The 18,446-nt window shown below is 43.9% G+C and overlaps 1 protein-coding gene across 1 annotated transcript in view; it reads left to right on the forward strand.

The window, feature by feature from the left end:
- Positions 1-18,446, forward strand: part of RALGAPA2 (Ral GTPase activating protein catalytic subunit alpha 2) — a 284,371-nt gene that overhangs the window by 48,549 nt on the left and 217,376 nt on the right. Inside the window, 5 exon segments of the mRNA XM_032604977.1 lie at positions 8,593-8,636; positions 11,159-11,336; positions 12,204-12,319; positions 15,495-15,633; positions 17,297-17,496. Coding sequence (XP_032460868.1) covers positions 8,593-8,636; positions 11,159-11,336; positions 12,204-12,319; positions 15,495-15,633; positions 17,297-17,496 — 677 coding nt within the window.

Here is an 18,446-nt window from a genome sequence, read left to right on the forward strand (position 1 = left end):
TATATGTTGTAAATGTTATAAATGTGAAGAAGGTAAAGTATATATACTAAGCACACTATTGAACTGAATGAATGAATCATTATCTTAAGATCGTGCCTTGGTCTTCCAAGCTTTCAAACACACAAAGAAAGTTTTTCTTTAAATTTTAGAGTTGTTGATAGCCTTTCTGTTTAACTGATGCTTTGACCTTCTGTATTTAAATTAAGGTAAAAATTAAAAAAAAAATTAAACATTAAGTATAAGAGCGACATCACAGGGATTTGTGATGCTCTGCAGTACAGCAGGAATGGATGACAGTGAAAAATACCTGCATGCAGTGTTTACCTGTGCTCCCTGTAATCCTTCAATGTGGTTTATGTCGTCTGTGTGAAAACCACCCTCATTTTCTTCAGATAATACTTTACAATGTCTGAAGACTAGTAGGCTCCCCTCAGCATGAATGAACTTACTAGAACTATGTGTGGAAATTAACTTGCCACTTGTGTTGTGAAACTTTAGGTACCCATTAGGCAGTGTGTAGTATCACTTCAACTCTGCCCAGGACCTCATGGGCTGGTTACAATTGCTGGTACAAGTAGCGTTGGTACCCAGTTTAAGAGTATCTTTCTGAGAACAGTGACTTCTGGCTCGGGGGACTGCAGAGCGCCAGGTCTCCTGAGCCCCTGGGAGAGCAGGTGTTATCTTTGTCCGTTGTGTAGAATAAGCCAACTCCGTAACTCAGTCAGAATGCATCATGTCTAAGGACGTTCAAGAAAGAGCATTTGTGTATCAAATCATCCTTATTATTGACACTTGTATACTTAATGCTTGAATCAAACAGGCTTTTTTCAGGTAAGTAAATTTTTGCACAATTTATCGAACTGGGTAGAAGTTGGTGTTGCGATGGGCCCACATCCCTTTTCTGATGCTCTCCAGGCTAGATGTGGGTTGAATCAGAGTTTCTCAGATTTCAGAATGGCAGTGTGGTGTGTGGGTGTATAACGACCATCGAGTCAACATTAGTGTCTGTAAGTAACCCCCAGGGGCCAGGGCAGCACCCTGTAACCCAGAGTGTCAGGTTTTCTGTAGCCTGAGGTGTAAGTACTCATTATTGTGAGATAACGACACCCCAAATAGCTTCAGGCTAGCCCGGTGTTGCCACCGCATGAGTTCAGGTCACGTCAGGTCTTGTCCACTAAAGAATGACACAGAAAGAGAAAAACAAATATCGAATATAATGCATATATGTGGAGTCTAAAAAAATGGTATAAATGATCTTGTTTGCAAAGCAGAAATAGAGACAGACATAGAGAACAAACGTATGGATACCAAGGGGGTAAGGGGGGGGTGGGATGAATTGGGAGATGGGGATTGATACCTATACACTATTGATACTATGTATAAAATAGATATCTAATGAGAACCTACTGTACCGCACAGCACAGGGAACTCTACTCAGTGCCCTGTGGTGACCTAAATGGGAAGGAAATCCAAAAAAGAGGGGATATATGTATACATGTAGCTGATCCACTTTGCTGTACGGTGGAAACTAACACAACATTGTAAAGCAACTATACTCCAATAAAAAAAATGAAAATGTAAAAACAAAAAAGAGTTACACAGAAAAGTTTCTGTTTTCATAGCTTTTTGGATTTTGAAATCGCCAGTAAGCGACTGTGGATTTGTAATTCTACACATTTTTTTTTTAATACCTCAGCTGTACCTCTTGCATTCTTCCCAGTTTGTTTGGACCTGTTAAAACTGTTGCTATTTGTCACTCAAGATCTTGACCAAGTTCGTTATAGAAAGTAAGAAACTATAGGGAAATACCAGATATCAAAGGGAAAGAATGTGCCTTGGATCTCTCCTTAGCACTGGAGTCTTGACGTGTGCAAAACCTCTGGGGTAAGGACAGGAAGCTTTTCCCAGCGCCCGACAGTTTAGGGACCTAAGCTCCCTTATTGCAGGTTTTCGCATTCTATATAGATATCTGGTATTCCTTACCTAATAGAACACTGCTGTGTAAACCTCTTAATTAAATGTTAATTGGGCCTGGTAGGGGCCAAGGTACTCTGAAATATTGGGTTAGCACCTTGGAGTTTGGTTTTCACAGCACTGACACAGCATGCTTCCTGCCCCACAGTACAAATGACAATGTTACTAGCACAGAAGCCGAAAATATGAGCAACTCCTGCATCTGCAAGTCTTAGCAGCTCTCAGACCCACCCGATAGCCACATTTTACCCTGAGAAGGAAGGAGATAATTCGAAACATCAATTGCCACAGTTTTTGACGTCGGCTTCTTATCTTGTCATCATGTTTTGTCTGTAGCAAAGAGAGACATTCTATTTCTCTTAAAAGTGTTTTTAGAGGGAAAAAATAGTCTGTAAGGTTGTTTTTTTTTGTTTGTTTGTTTTTGCGGTACGCGGGCCTCTCACTGTTGTGGCCTCTCCCATTGCGGAGCACAGGCTCTGGACGCACAGGCTCAGCGGCCATGGCTCATGGGCCTAGCCGCTTCGCGGCATGTGGGATCTTCCCGGACCAGGGCACGAACCCGTGTCCCCAGCATCGGCAGGCGGACTCTCAACCACTGCACCACCAGGGAAGCCTGTCTGTAAGGTATTTAAGGCTGGCTCCTTGCTGTAAATCTGTGAACAAGGAACATATTTGAACTCTAAGGCTTGCAGTGTGAAATGAACACTGGCTCATTATTCTGAGCATCTGGAGATACTGATTCAAGTGATGTTTGGAGAGTAAGGAGATTAGGGAAGTGGCTGACACAGCACTTATGAACTCTGTGATATATGCTGGCCTATTACTCAACTATTTGCAAATTTCCGTTACTAGTTACAAATGGAAAAAAATTTGTTTATTAGATTTTTCTTGAAGTCCATTTTAGGCCAGTAGTAAATCATGGTGGGTAAATGCGGCTGCTTGAAGCCTTATCTGAGAGCAATACTGAGAACTGACAGGGAGTGAGATGATGACAAAGAATGGCACAGCAGCAAACCAGGGATATTTGGTACAAGGGCAGGCTGTGGCCCCCCTTCATGTGCCCATGTGTCTTAGCACAGGACTCAAGTTATGCATGTGTTCGCTTTAAGAAGGTTTACTACTCCTGAGCTCCTATAAAGATTTTCTGTCCCATTCAGTGTATAGTGCTGCATCTGTGCTCAGTAAACGTTTGCCGAGTGGGTGAAAGTATATATTTCATATTAGAGACGTTTTATATTAAAAATGTTAAAAAAATAAATAACCTTTGGGCTTAAAGGAGCAGGCTCAATTAATGAAAGTTCACACATGTACAAAACTTCATACATGGTTTTTATATATGAGTCACTGAATCTAGTTTGTTCAACTAGGTTTTTCTTATACATAGTATAAAAACCAGGTGCATAACTAAACTGCGAATATGTTTATGGCTTTTAAAGAGTATCCTTGCGTTGGGTATACCCCGGGCTACCCAGGGGCTCACATTGCCTGGGATGTGAACACACTCTCTGAGGCTCATTTCTCGTAGTTTCTGCTGCTCACTCTTTGGGAGTCTGAGTCTGACAGCCCTCCCAGGGCCCCGCCCCGTCAGCCCACTCTTCCCGAGGGAGCGGGGGCTCCCCAGGCACTTCACACCAGGGCTCCCTCAGGGTGCATCACAGCCAGGCTGGGCTAAGTCCGGGGCCCTGTGTGCCTCGTGCCCACCGAGGGCTGGCTGGGCCTGATGCCCTGGCAGCTCACTTGGTGTCCTCCCAGCATCCTCCTTCGGGTGCTTCCCCCATCACTGCTCTGCGTTTCTTCCCCTCCTTCGCCTTTGTGCTCTGCCCTCCGGAAGCCCTCTTCTTGGGTTAAGCGACAGCCCTACAGCCTCGGCCTCTTGCTTTCACCTCCTTGGCTGCAGAAACCTGGGTTTTCTCTGATGCTTCTCTGTCTCCCTCAGGGGTATGGGGGTGAGACCACGGTCTTTTTTCCTTCAAGGCCCATTCCAGACCTCATCCACCACCCCTTCTACTGAAACCTCTCTCCCTTGACGATGCTGCCTTCTTCTCTTGTTGTTGCTATGTCCTCTGATCTTCTGCTCACTTACTTTTCTTTTTTAACGGCTTTACGCTCTCTCAGTCCTTTTCCTTCATGGCAGCCATAGCTACCCATCAGCCTCTTGACCCCCTCGCCTTCTGTGGCTTCCTGACTTCTCTTCCAGCCCTTGTCATGATGCAGATCTCTGTCTGGCCACAATCTCCATCCCTGATCTTTCACTCAGTCATTTCCAGGCTACCTGCTCTGTTTTTTTTTTTTTTTAAATACAGCTTTTTAAAAGTATAATTGACATAAAACAAATTGTACATGTTTAAAATATACATTTTCATAAGTTTAAGCGTAGGTATACACTTGTGCAGCCATTGCTGCAATCAAGATAATGAACATAGCCATCACTCCCAAAAGTTTCCTCCTGCCCCATTCCACCCTTCCCCAGCTCACCCCCCAGTCCCCAGGTGACCACTGATCTGCTTTTTGTCCTTATACTTTGATTTTTTAGAGTCTTATAGAAATAGAATCATGCAGTGTACTCTTTTTTGTTTGGCTTCTTTCACTCAATACAATTATTTTGAGAGTCATCGTGTTGGTGCATGTATTAATAGTTCATTCCTTTTTATTTCTAAGTTGTACAGTAGTCCATTGAATGGATATACCATAGTTTTTTTATCCATTCATTTGATGATGGGCCTTTGGGTTGTTTCTAGTATGTGGCTACAAATAAAGCTACTGTAAACATTTGTGTACAAGTCTTTGTGTGTGGACATGTGCTTTCCAGTCTCTTGAGAATGGAATGGCTGAATCAAATAAAGACATGTGTTTAACTGCCAGACTATTTTCCCAAGTGGTTGTACCATTTTACATTCCTGCCAGCAGTGTGAGAGTTCCGATTACTCCACATTCTCATCAACACTTAGTCTTATCAGTCTTTTAATTTTAGTGGTAGTGGTATCTCGTTGTGGTTGTAATTTGCATTTCTCTAACGACTAATGATCTTGAGCATCTTTTCATGCGCTATTTGCCACCTGTATGTCTTTGGTGAAGTGTATCTTTGAATCTATTGCCTATTTTTAAATTGAGGGTTTTCCCCCCTAATACTGAATTTTAAGAATTCTTCACATATTCTAGTTATAAGTGTTTCAATCAAATATATGATTTGAAAATACTGTCTTCCTGGCTCTGGCTCATCTTTTCATTTCTTTAATAGTGTCCTTCAAAGAGCAGAAGTTTTTACTTTTGATGAAATCCAGTTTACCAATTTTGCTTTTATGGATTGTGCTTTTGGTGTCATGTCTAAGGAATCTTTGCCTAACCCAAGATCACAGAGATCTCCTGTGTTTCCTTCTAGAAGTTTTATAGTTATATAGTTCACATTTAGGCCCTTGATTCATTTTGAGATAATCATTGTTAATTTCAGCTTCCTCCGGTAGACTGCTGCTCCCCTGTGCTTAGATGTTGTAGTGCCAGAAAGTCCTGTGCTTCTGCTCTACTGGCACTTTCAGCAGAGCCTGTACACCAGCACCCACTTGGCGTTCCTCCATGTTCTTGCCCCTTCTCTGATGTCATACTGCCATCGCTTATTAATTGGCTTGAGGCACGATGCATACACAGAGGGAGGTTTTTTTAAAATTAAAAATAAATAAGAAAGCGTTTTATAATGTTAAAGTTAGATTTGACACGTCTTTGTGAAATTGTGGCCTTAAAAGTATCTTTAAAACATCTTGAAAAGATTGCCACTTTATCAGGAGAAATCTTCAAGCACTTATCAGTGAGATAAGCAAAGAAGTAGACTTTGAAAACATTGATTAATTTGCTTCCATTAAAGCCAGGAAAGTAAAATTAAAATACATTCTGTGTTATAAATATTTAAACTAGTGTGATTTTTCATAATACTTTTTCATTTTTCAGTATTGAGCTTTTTGATTTTTCAATGTTTTTCAACTACTTTACTGTACTCATTCATTTATTCTTTTTTCACATGAGTCAATATAGTGGTAATCAGTAGGCTTGAAGAGGCACATAAAAGAGATGGAGGTGGGTATAATCACAGTTTGGTTGAGGAGTTTAAAAATCCAAACAGGAATGATATACAGAGAGAAACTTTTTGAAATTAAAATGAAACTGATTTCATAATGGTAAAGTAAAAGTAGAAATATCTTTGTGAACTTAGGATCTTTAAGAAATACCTAACGTGACCAGGGAAGGCTCTCAGGTACTCATCACCAATTCTTATGTTGAAACCCTCTGACATGTGCCTGCACTGCACACATTTTTCTTTCTAATGTTGATCTTATTTAAAAAGAGGTCCTTAGAGAATAGCTGATGCCCTGTCTTTCGGGGGGAATGTGCTTCGCATGTACCAGACACTGTTCTAAGCATGTATATAAACTCATTTAAACCTCATTACAGTGCTCTCTGGTAGGCACTGTTACTATCCCATTTTACAGATGAGAAAACTCAGGCATAGTGAAAGTAAGTAAGTGACCCAGGTTACACAGTAAGCACAGAACCTAGATTTGAACCCTAGCAGTCTGGCTCCTGAATCTGGCTTGCAACTGCTAAGCTGCACTGCCTCAGACATCTGAGAGTTTCTGAATACAGCAGGATGGAATAGATCAAATATATATATATTAGTTTTCTATTGCTGCTGTAACGAATTAACAGAATCATTTCAAAAAGTAGGGTACTGTTGACAGATACGGGGCATAGATTCTCTATGTCTCTTTGTAAAGTCTGTCCTTTTCCTATGTATTTTCTCCTCCCTGTGTAGAGAAGCGTAGATATAGGCAACTATGGGTAGGCTGAGAGTTTAAAATAAAAATGTTGAGCCCATTTCAAGAAGGGGAAGGAAGGACTGACAACACCCCCGTGGTCACACACAGTGAGCAGGAGAAACTGTTTCTGAGAATGTGTTGCAAGATGATGGATTTGCCGGATGTCTGGGAAGAGAGCTGTGAAGACTTTATCCCGAGTCTCCCAGGAGGTGAGGTTCTGCCGGCTCTGCCAAGTCTTGGGAGGTCCTCATGGACATAATGGAGCAAATACTAAGCTGAGGCAGAGTGGGCTTGGTCCAAGAGTGGATGAACAGGGAGGCGAGGGACGAGGACCAGGTGGAGGACAGGTGTGGGATAAGTAGTCCTGTGAGCACAGGCACTCAGGGCTCGGCTGTGAGAGAGCCCAGCCTAGTCAATGCTGACTCTGGACCCCAAATCACTAGACGTGCTTTGGTGACAGATGTGGAGGGAAGTGGGTGTTTTAACTTCCTACTTCATCACAAACCATTAGTAATTCAGTGCTGCAACCTAGTCACGACGATGGTGAGTTCCCACCGAGCCCAGCGTTAGGTGTTATCAACAGTACAGCAGATAGCTGTACAAGGTTCCTTCAGAAAGCCAATGATTTCATTCTAGGTAATGAATTCCTAAAGTGTATGCATTTAACTGACATACGTGTATCTGTCCACATAGATACAACCTGTAGCAGTTGTCAAGGCACTGGCTCTATTTCTTCAAAATATGTTGGTGGTGTAAAGTGACTTGATATCCAATTTTAAAATATTGCACAGAACTTTCCATCAGGAAATCGAAATAATTTTTTTTTTCTCAAAAAAATTGGGAAAAAAGGTTCTCTTGCTTAAGACTTCCAATTTATTTTTATTTTAAAAGATTACTTCCGGGACTTCCCTGGTGGCGCAGTGGTTGAGAGTCCGCCTGCTGATGCAGGGGACATGGGTTCATGCCCCGGTCCGGGAAGATCCCACATGCCGCGGAGCGGCTGGGCCCGTGAGCCATGGCCGCTGAGCCTGCGCGTCTGGAGCCTGTGCTCCGCAACGGGAGAGGCCACAACAGTGAGAGGCCCGCGTACTGCAAAAAAAAAGAAAAAAAAAAAAAAAGATTACTTCCTTTTTGAGGTTGAGATCTCATTTAGGGGCTACATGTGATACTGAGGTGTGGTTGCCAAGCCATCTCTATGCTAAAGGCATGAACACATCTAGCGAGTAATAGGTACTATGTCTCTGTCCTCATGAGGAAGACTTCTCCCCCAAGTGGGCTGCAGCACCAGCTGGTGTAGTTCTGATGAAACCTTGAATTCCTCTCCTCAACAGTGACCTAAGTGCTCTGCTAGATGATTTCTTGATGGACAGAACCCATAAATGTGGTTGTCATTGCAAAGAGAGAGACATGCTGTCCTGAATATTTGCAAAATGGTCTTGTAAAAATGTTTTGTGAGTGGTAGTTTTATATTATGTTTTCCTTTAGAGATTTAAAGAAATCATTCATTTTGTGCCTGACAGAGACATTTGCACATAATCCACTGTGGGCATTTGGGTTACCTTAATATCAATCACTTTGACTCTTTTAAAAGAATTTTGAAGAGGTTCATACTTAAAGTACTTTTATCCTAACAACATCTCTCCTTCTATGACATTGCTTTGCTTCTGAAGGTCAGCCTTCTTTCCTTTTATTTTTTAAAAATGATATCTTTTGTCATAAGTACATTTTTTCTTTCTAAAACTAATTTTTAAAAAATAGGTCTTAGATATGCATTCACATACTCCATTTCTAATTCATTGTTTTAAACTTTCAGGCTCAACGTTAAAGAAGCTTCTACACACTGGAAATTCTATTAAGGTATTTATTTTAGAGGAAAGTATAATGGCTTTTTTCATTACTCTTAAACTTATTCATGCCATAAAGTGACAAAATTAGGCCATTTTGAAAAACAAAATCTTTAAAAGCCATTTAACTTAATTTTTAATTGAGAAATGATATGACAAATATTGTTAGAGTTTTATACTTACATCATAATTTATTGTGCTAGACATTTTAAACATTAGTAGGAGAAAGTGGCTTGGCATTCGGAGTTTGGAATCCTGCGTTCTAATTTCTATTCTGCCGTGTGCAGCCAGGGGACCACCGGCGAGGTGTTGACTGCTTCAGCTGTATCATCAGAAAAGAGAAGTAGAACCAGATCCTCCCTAAGCTTCAGAGCTAATGTGCCTGATTCTGTTCACCCCAGTAATCTTGTTGTTAAAAATTATAGTTGTCTCTCAATTATTTTTTGCTTTTTTTTTTTTTTTTTTTGCGGTACGCGGGCCTCTCACTGTTGTGGCCTCTCCCGTTGCGGAGCACAGGCTCCGGACGCGCAGGCTCAGCGGCCATGGCTCACGGGCCCAGCCGCTCCGCGGCATGTGGGATCTTCCCAGACCGGGGCACGAACCCATGTCCCCTGCATCGGCAGGCGGACTCTCAACCACTGCGCCACCAGGGAAGCCCTATTTTTTGCTCTTTTTGAGAACACTTGTGGGGAAAAAGAGCAGCAGAGGCTGACTCTTGAATGTTATTTGCAGCGGGTTTGATCTTGTAATTTAAGTTAAAATTGGCTTATTTATAATGAATGTGCCTTTTATAAAAGTATACCATTTGATGCTGGAATAAGATAACCCTAAAACGTAAGTGGCAAAAGAAGCCAGCCTGGGATGTATGTTTTATGGAAGATAATTCACTTCATAGCTATTTAATTTATGTGCGTGCCTTTAATAAGCTAATACATTTTTGGTTTTATATCAGTTTAAACAATCCTAGCCACTCAAACTGGATAGGTTCACTCTCTCTTACCTGTTGGAAAAAAGAGATGAGCTGTCCCTAGTTTCGTGACTGTTCCATATTTTGTCCCTCCTATTTTAATTAATGGTCTTATAGCTAAAACTTACCAGCTTATCTTCTGTTTATTATTGGACTTATTTATATTTAATTATCTTAATATAGTTAACATAAAAAATTGGCGATTTGTGATCGGAGTATGTAGAAAATTTTCTCTTGTTAAATTTGATATAATTTGGTTAGATATACATAGAGCCCTGTCATTTTTTGTCGGGTGCTGAATAGCATTATGTATTCAGCATCGTCACCGCTCATCTTACCTGCTGGGCAGGTGTGAGCGGCTGAGCAGAGCAGAGCTGAGTCCAGGGCATGTCTGGAAGGGTGTCATGGGATCAGTGTTGATGGGGTATCTGTCTTGGTGTATTTGACTTCTCTGGGGGGTCAGCCAAGCTTTTCTCTCTCCCTCTCTCCCTCTCTCCCTCTCTCCCTCTCTCCCTCTCTCCCCTCTCCCTCTCTCCCTGTCTCCCTCTCTCCCTCCCTCCTTCCCACCCTCCCTCCCTCTCTTCCTTCCTGTCTCTCCTCCTCCTCTTACCTTTCCTGCAGAGCCTGGGGCTTGGCTTGAACACTTGCTGTGGAGGAATCAGCACCACTTTGGTGTCACTGAAAGGAGATCAGGCAGCCCCTCAGTTACCTGTATTTGGAGCTCACTACGTCTTTCAGCTGCGTCTGACATTTTTTTCATCTCCTTTGCTTATTTAACCTCTTTTATTGACATCATCTTCCCAGCCATTTAGGAATATAAAAATGGAGTTACCTGTGTCTATGAATTCTTGGAATGGGAAGTTGAAAGTAAGTGCAGAGGAGGAAAAAGGGCACATCTGCCTATATTGATATTTTGTACTGATGATGCCAACGATTTGGCGCATGGCAAAGTGTAGGAGAGAATAGAGTAGGGACACAGACAGGGGAGCCAGGTCTTCAGGGTCCTATTCAGCTCTAAGTGTTCTGATTTTCAAGAATATCATACATGTGCATAATGTAGTGACATGACAAAAATTCTACCCAAAGCACAGTGTAAGTTTGGAGGACGATTCTCTTTGCATTGTTTTCATGAGTATTCAAGCGTTGATGGTATGGGTGCTGTTGTCATGAAGAATGAAATACTGCTTATAGGAAATGCTTAGGTAGCACTTATGTGAGCTGGGCAGTTCTAACTCACTTCACCCCATACCAGCACTTTGTGGTAAACCCTGTTATCATCCCTGTTTTACAGATGGGGGCGCTGAGGCACAGAGGAGTTAAGTGGTCCTCCACGGCTCACAGCTAAAGCTAGAAAGTGGCTGAGGCTGCACTGGAGCTCAGGCACTCTGGCCCTCGTGCTGGGTTGCAGTGCCCTTGCTTCCTGGGCACTCAGGGAAGGACTTGGTGCAGGACTTCAGTAATGCTTTTAGCTTCTAGTTTATTTTCCCCCAGAACCAATGCTACATTGCAATGCATTCCTACAAATACATGTACGTATTTACTTTTGTTGCCTTTGATATTGTTTTTAGATAAGATGTGAAGGAATCAGGCTGTATCTTCTGTGGCTTCAAGCACTTCAGACAAACTGTGCAGAAGAGCAGGTGCTGATCTTTGCTTGCCTGGTGCCCGGTTTCCCAGCCATCATGTCGTCCAGGGGGCCCTGTACACTGGAGACACTCATCAATCCTGGCCCCAGCGCAGCTGACGGTGAGCGATGGTGGCACATCTTACAGGTGGAAACAACCCTCCAAGTTGCGTTGAGGAATTCCTTGGTCTGTCCTTTTCCTGAATAGAAACCTTGGTTTCATAGATGGGTAGTCATGTTTTGTACTCACAGTAGATTCTTACAAACATTAGAACTGACAGAGTTGGAGCCTGTTTTATATGAAATGATGACAGGAGAAATTTACTGGAGTGGTGGAAACAGGAACGGAAGGGAGGGGACGGCTGTTGGCAGGAGCAGAGATGCATGGTACGTCCGGAGTGAGTGCTTTTGTTGCTGCTAAATGAGATTTAAAATTCCGCCTCCCAAACTGCTGCCTGTTGCCCTCATCGCGATTGTTCTATAAGTGGGCGTTCATCTGCTCCCCCAGGCTCTTTGTTGCCAGCTGTGTATTTTCATGCAGCATTCATGGAAGGCCAGTGGTGGCCTCACCGGACTATTAATGCCAGCCGTTTGTGCCCAGTGAGTTTTCAAGGAACTTGCTCATTAGGGCCACTGATTTATTACTGCCTATCACTTTATTGCCCAGTGACAGGTATTTGATCTTGGGCTGGCCAGAGCAGAATGTGAAAGGGAAAAGAATGGTCCCAGTGTGGGAGGAGGCTTCATGGGCCTCTGTCCCCTGTGTCAGATGGGGCCTGGCCTGAAGTGTGAGCAGTTCCAGTGGTTGGTACATATATTTTATTTTATTTTTTTGAAATTTTTATTGGAGTGTAGTTGATTTACAATGTTGTGTTAGTTTCTGCTGTACAGCCAAGTGAGGTACCTGTATTTTAATAGACGCCATTTTTCAAAGCCCTGTTTGAAATTTAACTTTGGTGAAAGAGGTTTTGTTATTTTCCACTCTGCAGCAAAGATATATCCAGAAGAAATCACACCACTCTTGCCAGCCATATCAGGGGAAAAGATCACTGAGGACCAAACATGCTTTTTTCTTCAAATACTGTTGAAATATATGGTTACTCAGGTATGAGCAAAATCGTGGATAATTCAGTGATGGTTGTATTCTCAGTAGGAAGGAGAAAACGTTGCCTCTTTTCTTCCTCTTTGTTCATATTTTATATTTTTGCTTTTTCTTTGAGGTGATTTTATTTGGTATTTCACTAAACATAGAATGTGTGCCAGGACACTTCAGCAGAGACCAGGCCTACATACTAGTATGTGTGTGTATGTGTGCGTAAAGGACGCAGTTCCATCCTCCATCTGTCTCCTTTACTTTCGTATGGTTTCATATTATTCACACAGAACACTTCACTTATGACACTTCTGCTCACCAAACGTGTGGAATTTGAATCACCTAGTAATTCTCTGCGACACTAGCCGGGTATCTTAACAATTTAACTCACTTCCGACACTCTCTACCTGGAGGTGGCCTCAGGTCTCACAGGAAAGGACTCAGTCCTCTAATGTGCCCCCACCCCCTCAGATGCCAGTCGCAGGGACTCGGTCCCCAGGTTGCCCACGACTTCTGTCCAATCAGCCTACAAATCAGAGGTTCACATGACTCACTCCTCAGGTTCAGTTCATTTTCTGAGTGGCTCACAGAACTCCGGGAAACATTGATTTACATTTCCCAGTTTATGAAAGGATATGATAGAGGACACGGGTGAACAACCAGATGAAGACACACACAGGGTGAGGTCTGGGGGCATCCGGGGCGCAGGGGCTTCTGTCCCTGTGGATGGGGGTGCGTTCCCCTCCTGGAGTGTCCATGTGTTCAGCCTGGACACTCCCTGAAACCCAGGCTGTTGGGATTTTTCTGGCAGCTTCTTCACGGGGACATGATCAATTATTAACTCCATTTCCAGCCCCCCTCTCGCCTCTGGAACAATGGGGCAGGGGGCGGGGAGAGGTTGAAAATTCCAAGCTTCAGACCGAGGCTTGTCCTCCTGGTGACCAGCCCCGTCCTGGAGCCCCTTCAGAGTTGCCTAGAACTCTTGTCACTTAGAAGTGACCAGGGTGTTAGGGCCTCTGTGCCAGGAGCTAGGGACAGAGACCAGTATAGATATTTCTGTTATCTCAGAGTATCTGACGATTTTTGTCTGTTTGCTCCTTTCCTGCCCCTGTTGGTGGGAGGATGGGGGAGGAGCAAGCCCGAGGCTGACCGGGTGGGTCCGGAATGATTGGGCAGAGCGGGCAGGGGTCCTGGAAGGAAACCCGTGGAATGATCTCATCCTGCCGTCAGCACGGCCTGCTTTATGGCGTGTGGTCCTTTCTCTGAAATTTACCAGCTGAATACAGAACTAAACTAGGGGATTTATGTCTCTTGGTCTGTATTTCTGAACAGTGATGAGGTATGGAAAAAGCTACTGCTTCTTTTCTCTCAGCGAACACGTCCCTGGTCCCTGAGCTCCTCCAGGGTGTCATCCAGGCTCTGTCCTTCCCGTCCCAACCTGGTTTGTTGACGTGTAATCTCTGCCATGTCCGCTTCCTCACCCAATGGCCCTTTGGCACCTGCTGTCACCTGCCTCTGTCCCGTCACCGCGAAATCAGGGACCCGGGATGCACAGGGTTCTAGTGTCAGGTCCAGAGAAGGGCACTTGAGTGTTTGTCGTCCTTGACCTTCCGGGTGATTCCAGGGGACCCCCTTCTTTGTCTGGGGCTCTCCTCCTGTGATGCTTCCCCTCCCATCCTTTCCTCCTTTCCACCTTTCTCCAGGAGACTGTGTTTCTCACTGCCCTTTCTGCCCACCATGTCCCCCGGGGCGACCTTGTGTGCTCTCCTCTCCCCGATTCCTTTAGCAGCACCGCAGGCACAGGACTCCCACATCCTGAGCGCCTGGCCTGGGTTCTGTCGCCGTCGGGGAGCCCCACGTCCTAGCTGTGCGGCCCCTCCTGCACGCCTCTCAGCCCCATATGTCAGGAGTGGTTGGGTCGGGCTTTCCATCCATCCCAGGAGAGCAGCAGAGTAGCCAGAACCCGGATGTGCTGGGAGACTTGGATTTCATTCTAGATGTGTGACCTCAGATGAGTCCTGTAGCCCCTGGGACCCCATCAGAGGAAGGATTGGTAGAGGGTGGAGGTGACCCCCCTCCACTGTGTGCAGGATTGTGTGTGCGTGTCCGCCCACCCCCTCCCTCCCTCGGCCTGTTGGGTGGGTGGGTCCTCGGAGCAGAGCTTCGCCCTTGCCTCACCCCGGGGGGCTTCTGACAGGTGGGAGACATGGGCCCCTCTGCCCCAGGTCGGCCACGGCCCCTCCTCCCTGGGCCGCAGGTGCCCCGGGGGGGCCGAGTCAGGAAGGTGTCAGGAAGCTCTGCTCTAGAGCGCACTGTGGTCTCACAAGCGTGACGGCCAGTGGCAAGCATTCTCTAAGGGCGTGTTCACGCCACGTTCCCCTCAGTCGTGGGAGGACCCCCCCCCACCCCGTCACCATCTGGGCTCCTGGCCTGTGTGGGCCTCTCCCTGCGGGGGAGCTGTTTGCAGTGCTCCCACTGGGGGATGCGGCACTGGTTATTTGAGGGGGAAACAGTGTCTTGACACTGTGAAAGGGTTAAACTTAATCTGTAGCTGGGCTGGCAGGCCAGGTTTATCCCAGCCTGTGGATTGCTCTATTTTTTAATTGAAATACAGTTGCTTTACAGTACTGTGTTAGTTTCAGGTGTACAGTGAAGTGATTCAGTTACACATGTAGCCTATGGATTGCTTTTCATGCCCTTTCCAAGATTCCATAGCTTTGTGTTTTGATAATGATTTTGCATGTAGGTAACATTGGATAAAATTCTTGCAAGGGATTGCTTCCTTAATTCTTGTTTACTGTAAATGGCCTTTTTTGAATTAAAAAAAAACACCTGATTACTTCTGACAGAACATTTTAAGGGCACAAAGAACATTAAATCATTACAGACAACATGTAGAAAAATATATGGGCATGATATAGTAGGACAAGTTTAAAAAGATACGGTATCATTGTTTTTTTTTTGAATATCCGGTTAAAATTCTGTTTTTAACCTAGTTACTGTTTTGTTTTGAAGTATTCCTTCTTGTCATCTTTTGAATTTTAAGATGTTATTACATAATTGTCACTGCTATTTCTCACGTTTTTTATTTAGGATAGGAATTTTAATAACATAGCAGCATTTCAGTTGAGTGTTCATTAACCTGAAATGTAACTATATATATGTTTTTCCCATGTGTTATCTGAAGGCCGCAAGCTTGGAGTGGAAGCACAAGGAGAATCAAGAGACTGGTTTTAAATTTCTTTTTACATTGTTTAGAAAGTATTACCTTCCTCATTTGTTTCCATCATTTACCAAGTTAACGAACATCTACAAGCCTGTGCTTGGTAAGTACTGAGTGGGCTGTGTGTCCCGCCTCTTCCAAAGTGGACTTTGATTATTTTTAAATAAAATAATCATTCCTTCTCATGTTTAATGGTAACTTTGTTTTAAGAAGTTTACGGTTTCCTAATGAATGATTTTAACTATTTGTACAAACTAAGATTTACCTCAGTTCACAGCAATAAAGGGAATCTGTGGCTCCTGTACTTAGAAGTAATTTGATATATATCATGGTATTTTTGGTGTAATTACATTTAATAAAATTTTTAATGTAAAAAAACCCTGAATTTCCTGAAGTATACTCTTACGGGTGGTGGGGTGTGGAGACCCCAGACCTTGCCCAGGGATGAGGCCAGCACAGGCCACAGAGCTGCCCTCAGTATGGCTTTTTCAGCACTGGATCCTTCATCCAGCAGGTGCTACTCACAGCTTCTAACGGAGGGACAGATGTTTGGGTGACTGGGGAACCGAGGGACGGTGAGCCCCCGAGAGATACGAAACGTAAAGGGATTTCTAATTTAGCTTCCAGGGTTTTCCTTCTATAAGAGGTGAGGACGCATAGGACAGAAGCATCCCTTGCAGTGGTGGCGGAGGGAGTGGGGTGGTAGACAAATCTTTCTCTCCCTATTATTTTAAAATGAGTGAAAATAGTTCAAATAAATGATCAAGAACAGTTTTGGAAGAGAAAAGGTCACAACAGCCGTTAACACATCTGGGGAGTATGGACAGCTAATTCAGTTATCTTTGGGTGTCTGTGTGTTCACCCACACACCTGGGCAAGGAGAAGCAGCTGAAGCTCGGCTCACTTGGAAAGTGGTAGAAGTGCTGACTTTTAGTGGTACCAGGGTATGTATTTTGTTAGCTATATATTTGTGGGTAATTTTTTCAAAAATTGTTTCTGATTTTATAAGTCCTCCATTTCATTGTAGAAAACATAGTGTATTGTTACTATCCTTAGATTAAAAGGGATTTGTTGAGAACTTTTCTGCCGCAGGTATTTCCATAAGAGAGTTGAACTTAGAGCAAATGGTATCTCAGATTCAATACCATATCATTTTCATATTAATTATGGTATTTAAAGAATGAGAAGTGGACTTCTTATTAATTCTTTGGAAATGGTGGTGTCTGATATCTCCAAGATGAAACATGGCTGTCTGAATTCTTTTAGACATAAAGTAGATTATACTAATTCTATGTCTTTGGATGCATCTAAAGGGAGAAGGATATAAAACTAAAGACTGATAGATTTGATCAGTGTAATGTTAGGTGATAAAATACCTAATGCAATAAAAAATGTCTATATTTGCTTTTACATCTATTCTAGTCATAAAATAAGATTAAATTAGTTATATGTGAAAAGATTTTCACTATTGTAATCTCACTTAATTTCTCAAATTCGTTAAAAAGAGTTATGACCTTTGTTTTTCCACAGCTGTATACATAGTTGTATGTAGATAATAGCAACCACCACCCCACGTTGGTCAGACTGCAAGGCAGACCCAGAGACGAGCCTGCCAGAAGATGCCATTTTTAATCACTTGGGTTTTTAAATCTCAGCTGCTGTTAAACAACCAGATATATGTCTATTTAATTAGAAACTGAAACATTTGTAGGGGTTACATGATGTTAAGACTCACTAACCTGACCATGTGTTCTTTTGTCTTGCAGACATCCCCCACTTGAGACCAAAGCCCGTGTATGTTGCTACAACTCGAGACAGTGAGAACACTTACAGCACAAAAACCCCATACATGGCAGCTCGCGTTGTTTTTATTAAGTGGATCGTGACTTTCTTTTTGGAAAAAAAGTATCTAACTGCAACACAAAACACTAAGAATGGAGTTGATGTATTGCCCAAAATCATTCAGGTATATCATTCATCACTTTTTTATCTTTCAATTCTGGTGTCATAACCTATACTAACACAAAAGTAATTGACTATCAGGGTTATTGGCTCTCACAGGTTGTTGGTCATAGGGACTCAATTTACTGGTTCCTCTGTCTGTACTGCTGAAGTCTCAGAGGAAGCCGTGAGTTGGAAGCACTTGCCGTGCTCTGTTGGTGTTGCCATGACAAGGCGACCCTGGGGCCGAGGGAGGCCTTCTGAGTAGGTGGCTGACCTGTGCGCTCCTGGCTCCCTCTCACCTCCCGTGCTTCACTCGGGCCCCAGTGACCTTGAGCATGATGCCGAGGGCCTCTCTTGCCTTGTTCCTCCCAGCCCCAGCAGGGTCCTCAGGAATTGTGAGGTGGTCCGTGGAGAGGACCCCTGAGACTGCCAGGTGCCCTCTGGGATCTCAGGGAGGGAAGGGTGGGTCAGCAGCTCAGGATTTCAGGTGGTTGTTGAGCCACTATGGGGTCCCCAGAAGAGATGGCTGTGTCTCCCTGAGGCCTGGGTGAAGCCCTCTTCTCACCTTGGGGGCTGCGGGGCTTCCCTCTCTCAGTGGCATTGGTCAGACATGTGGGGCTTTCCCGGCAGGCTATGTGGCTTCAGACCTTTGTGCAGGCAGAGCAGGACCACTTGTGGAAGTCAGAGAGGCCGCTGTGTGGAGGAGTCATCGTTTCGTGTGCTTTGTTTCACTGGCGCCAAGAGCAGGGGCAGGAAGTGTGGTCCACTTAGTGCCGGTTGGCTGATGCTCTGCAGTTCCCAGATGTGTGATGTCAGCCTGGGCTGGAGGGTGCACTCCCTGAGGGGCACTCAGTACCCTGATGGCAGAGCACCGAGCCGGTCCAGAGCACAGGCTCCGTAATGAGAACAACAAAAGACTCGCTAAAAGAAAGTTTTAAAAACTCTTCAATTTCTGAATTTAAAAATTTAGTA

The sequence above is a fragment of the Phocoena sinus genome, chromosome 15 (assembly GCF_008692025.1).
Source record: "Phocoena sinus isolate mPhoSin1 chromosome 15, mPhoSin1.pri, whole genome shotgun sequence".
NCBI classification, from domain to species: domain Eukaryota; kingdom Metazoa; phylum Chordata; class Mammalia; order Artiodactyla; family Phocoenidae; genus Phocoena; species Phocoena sinus.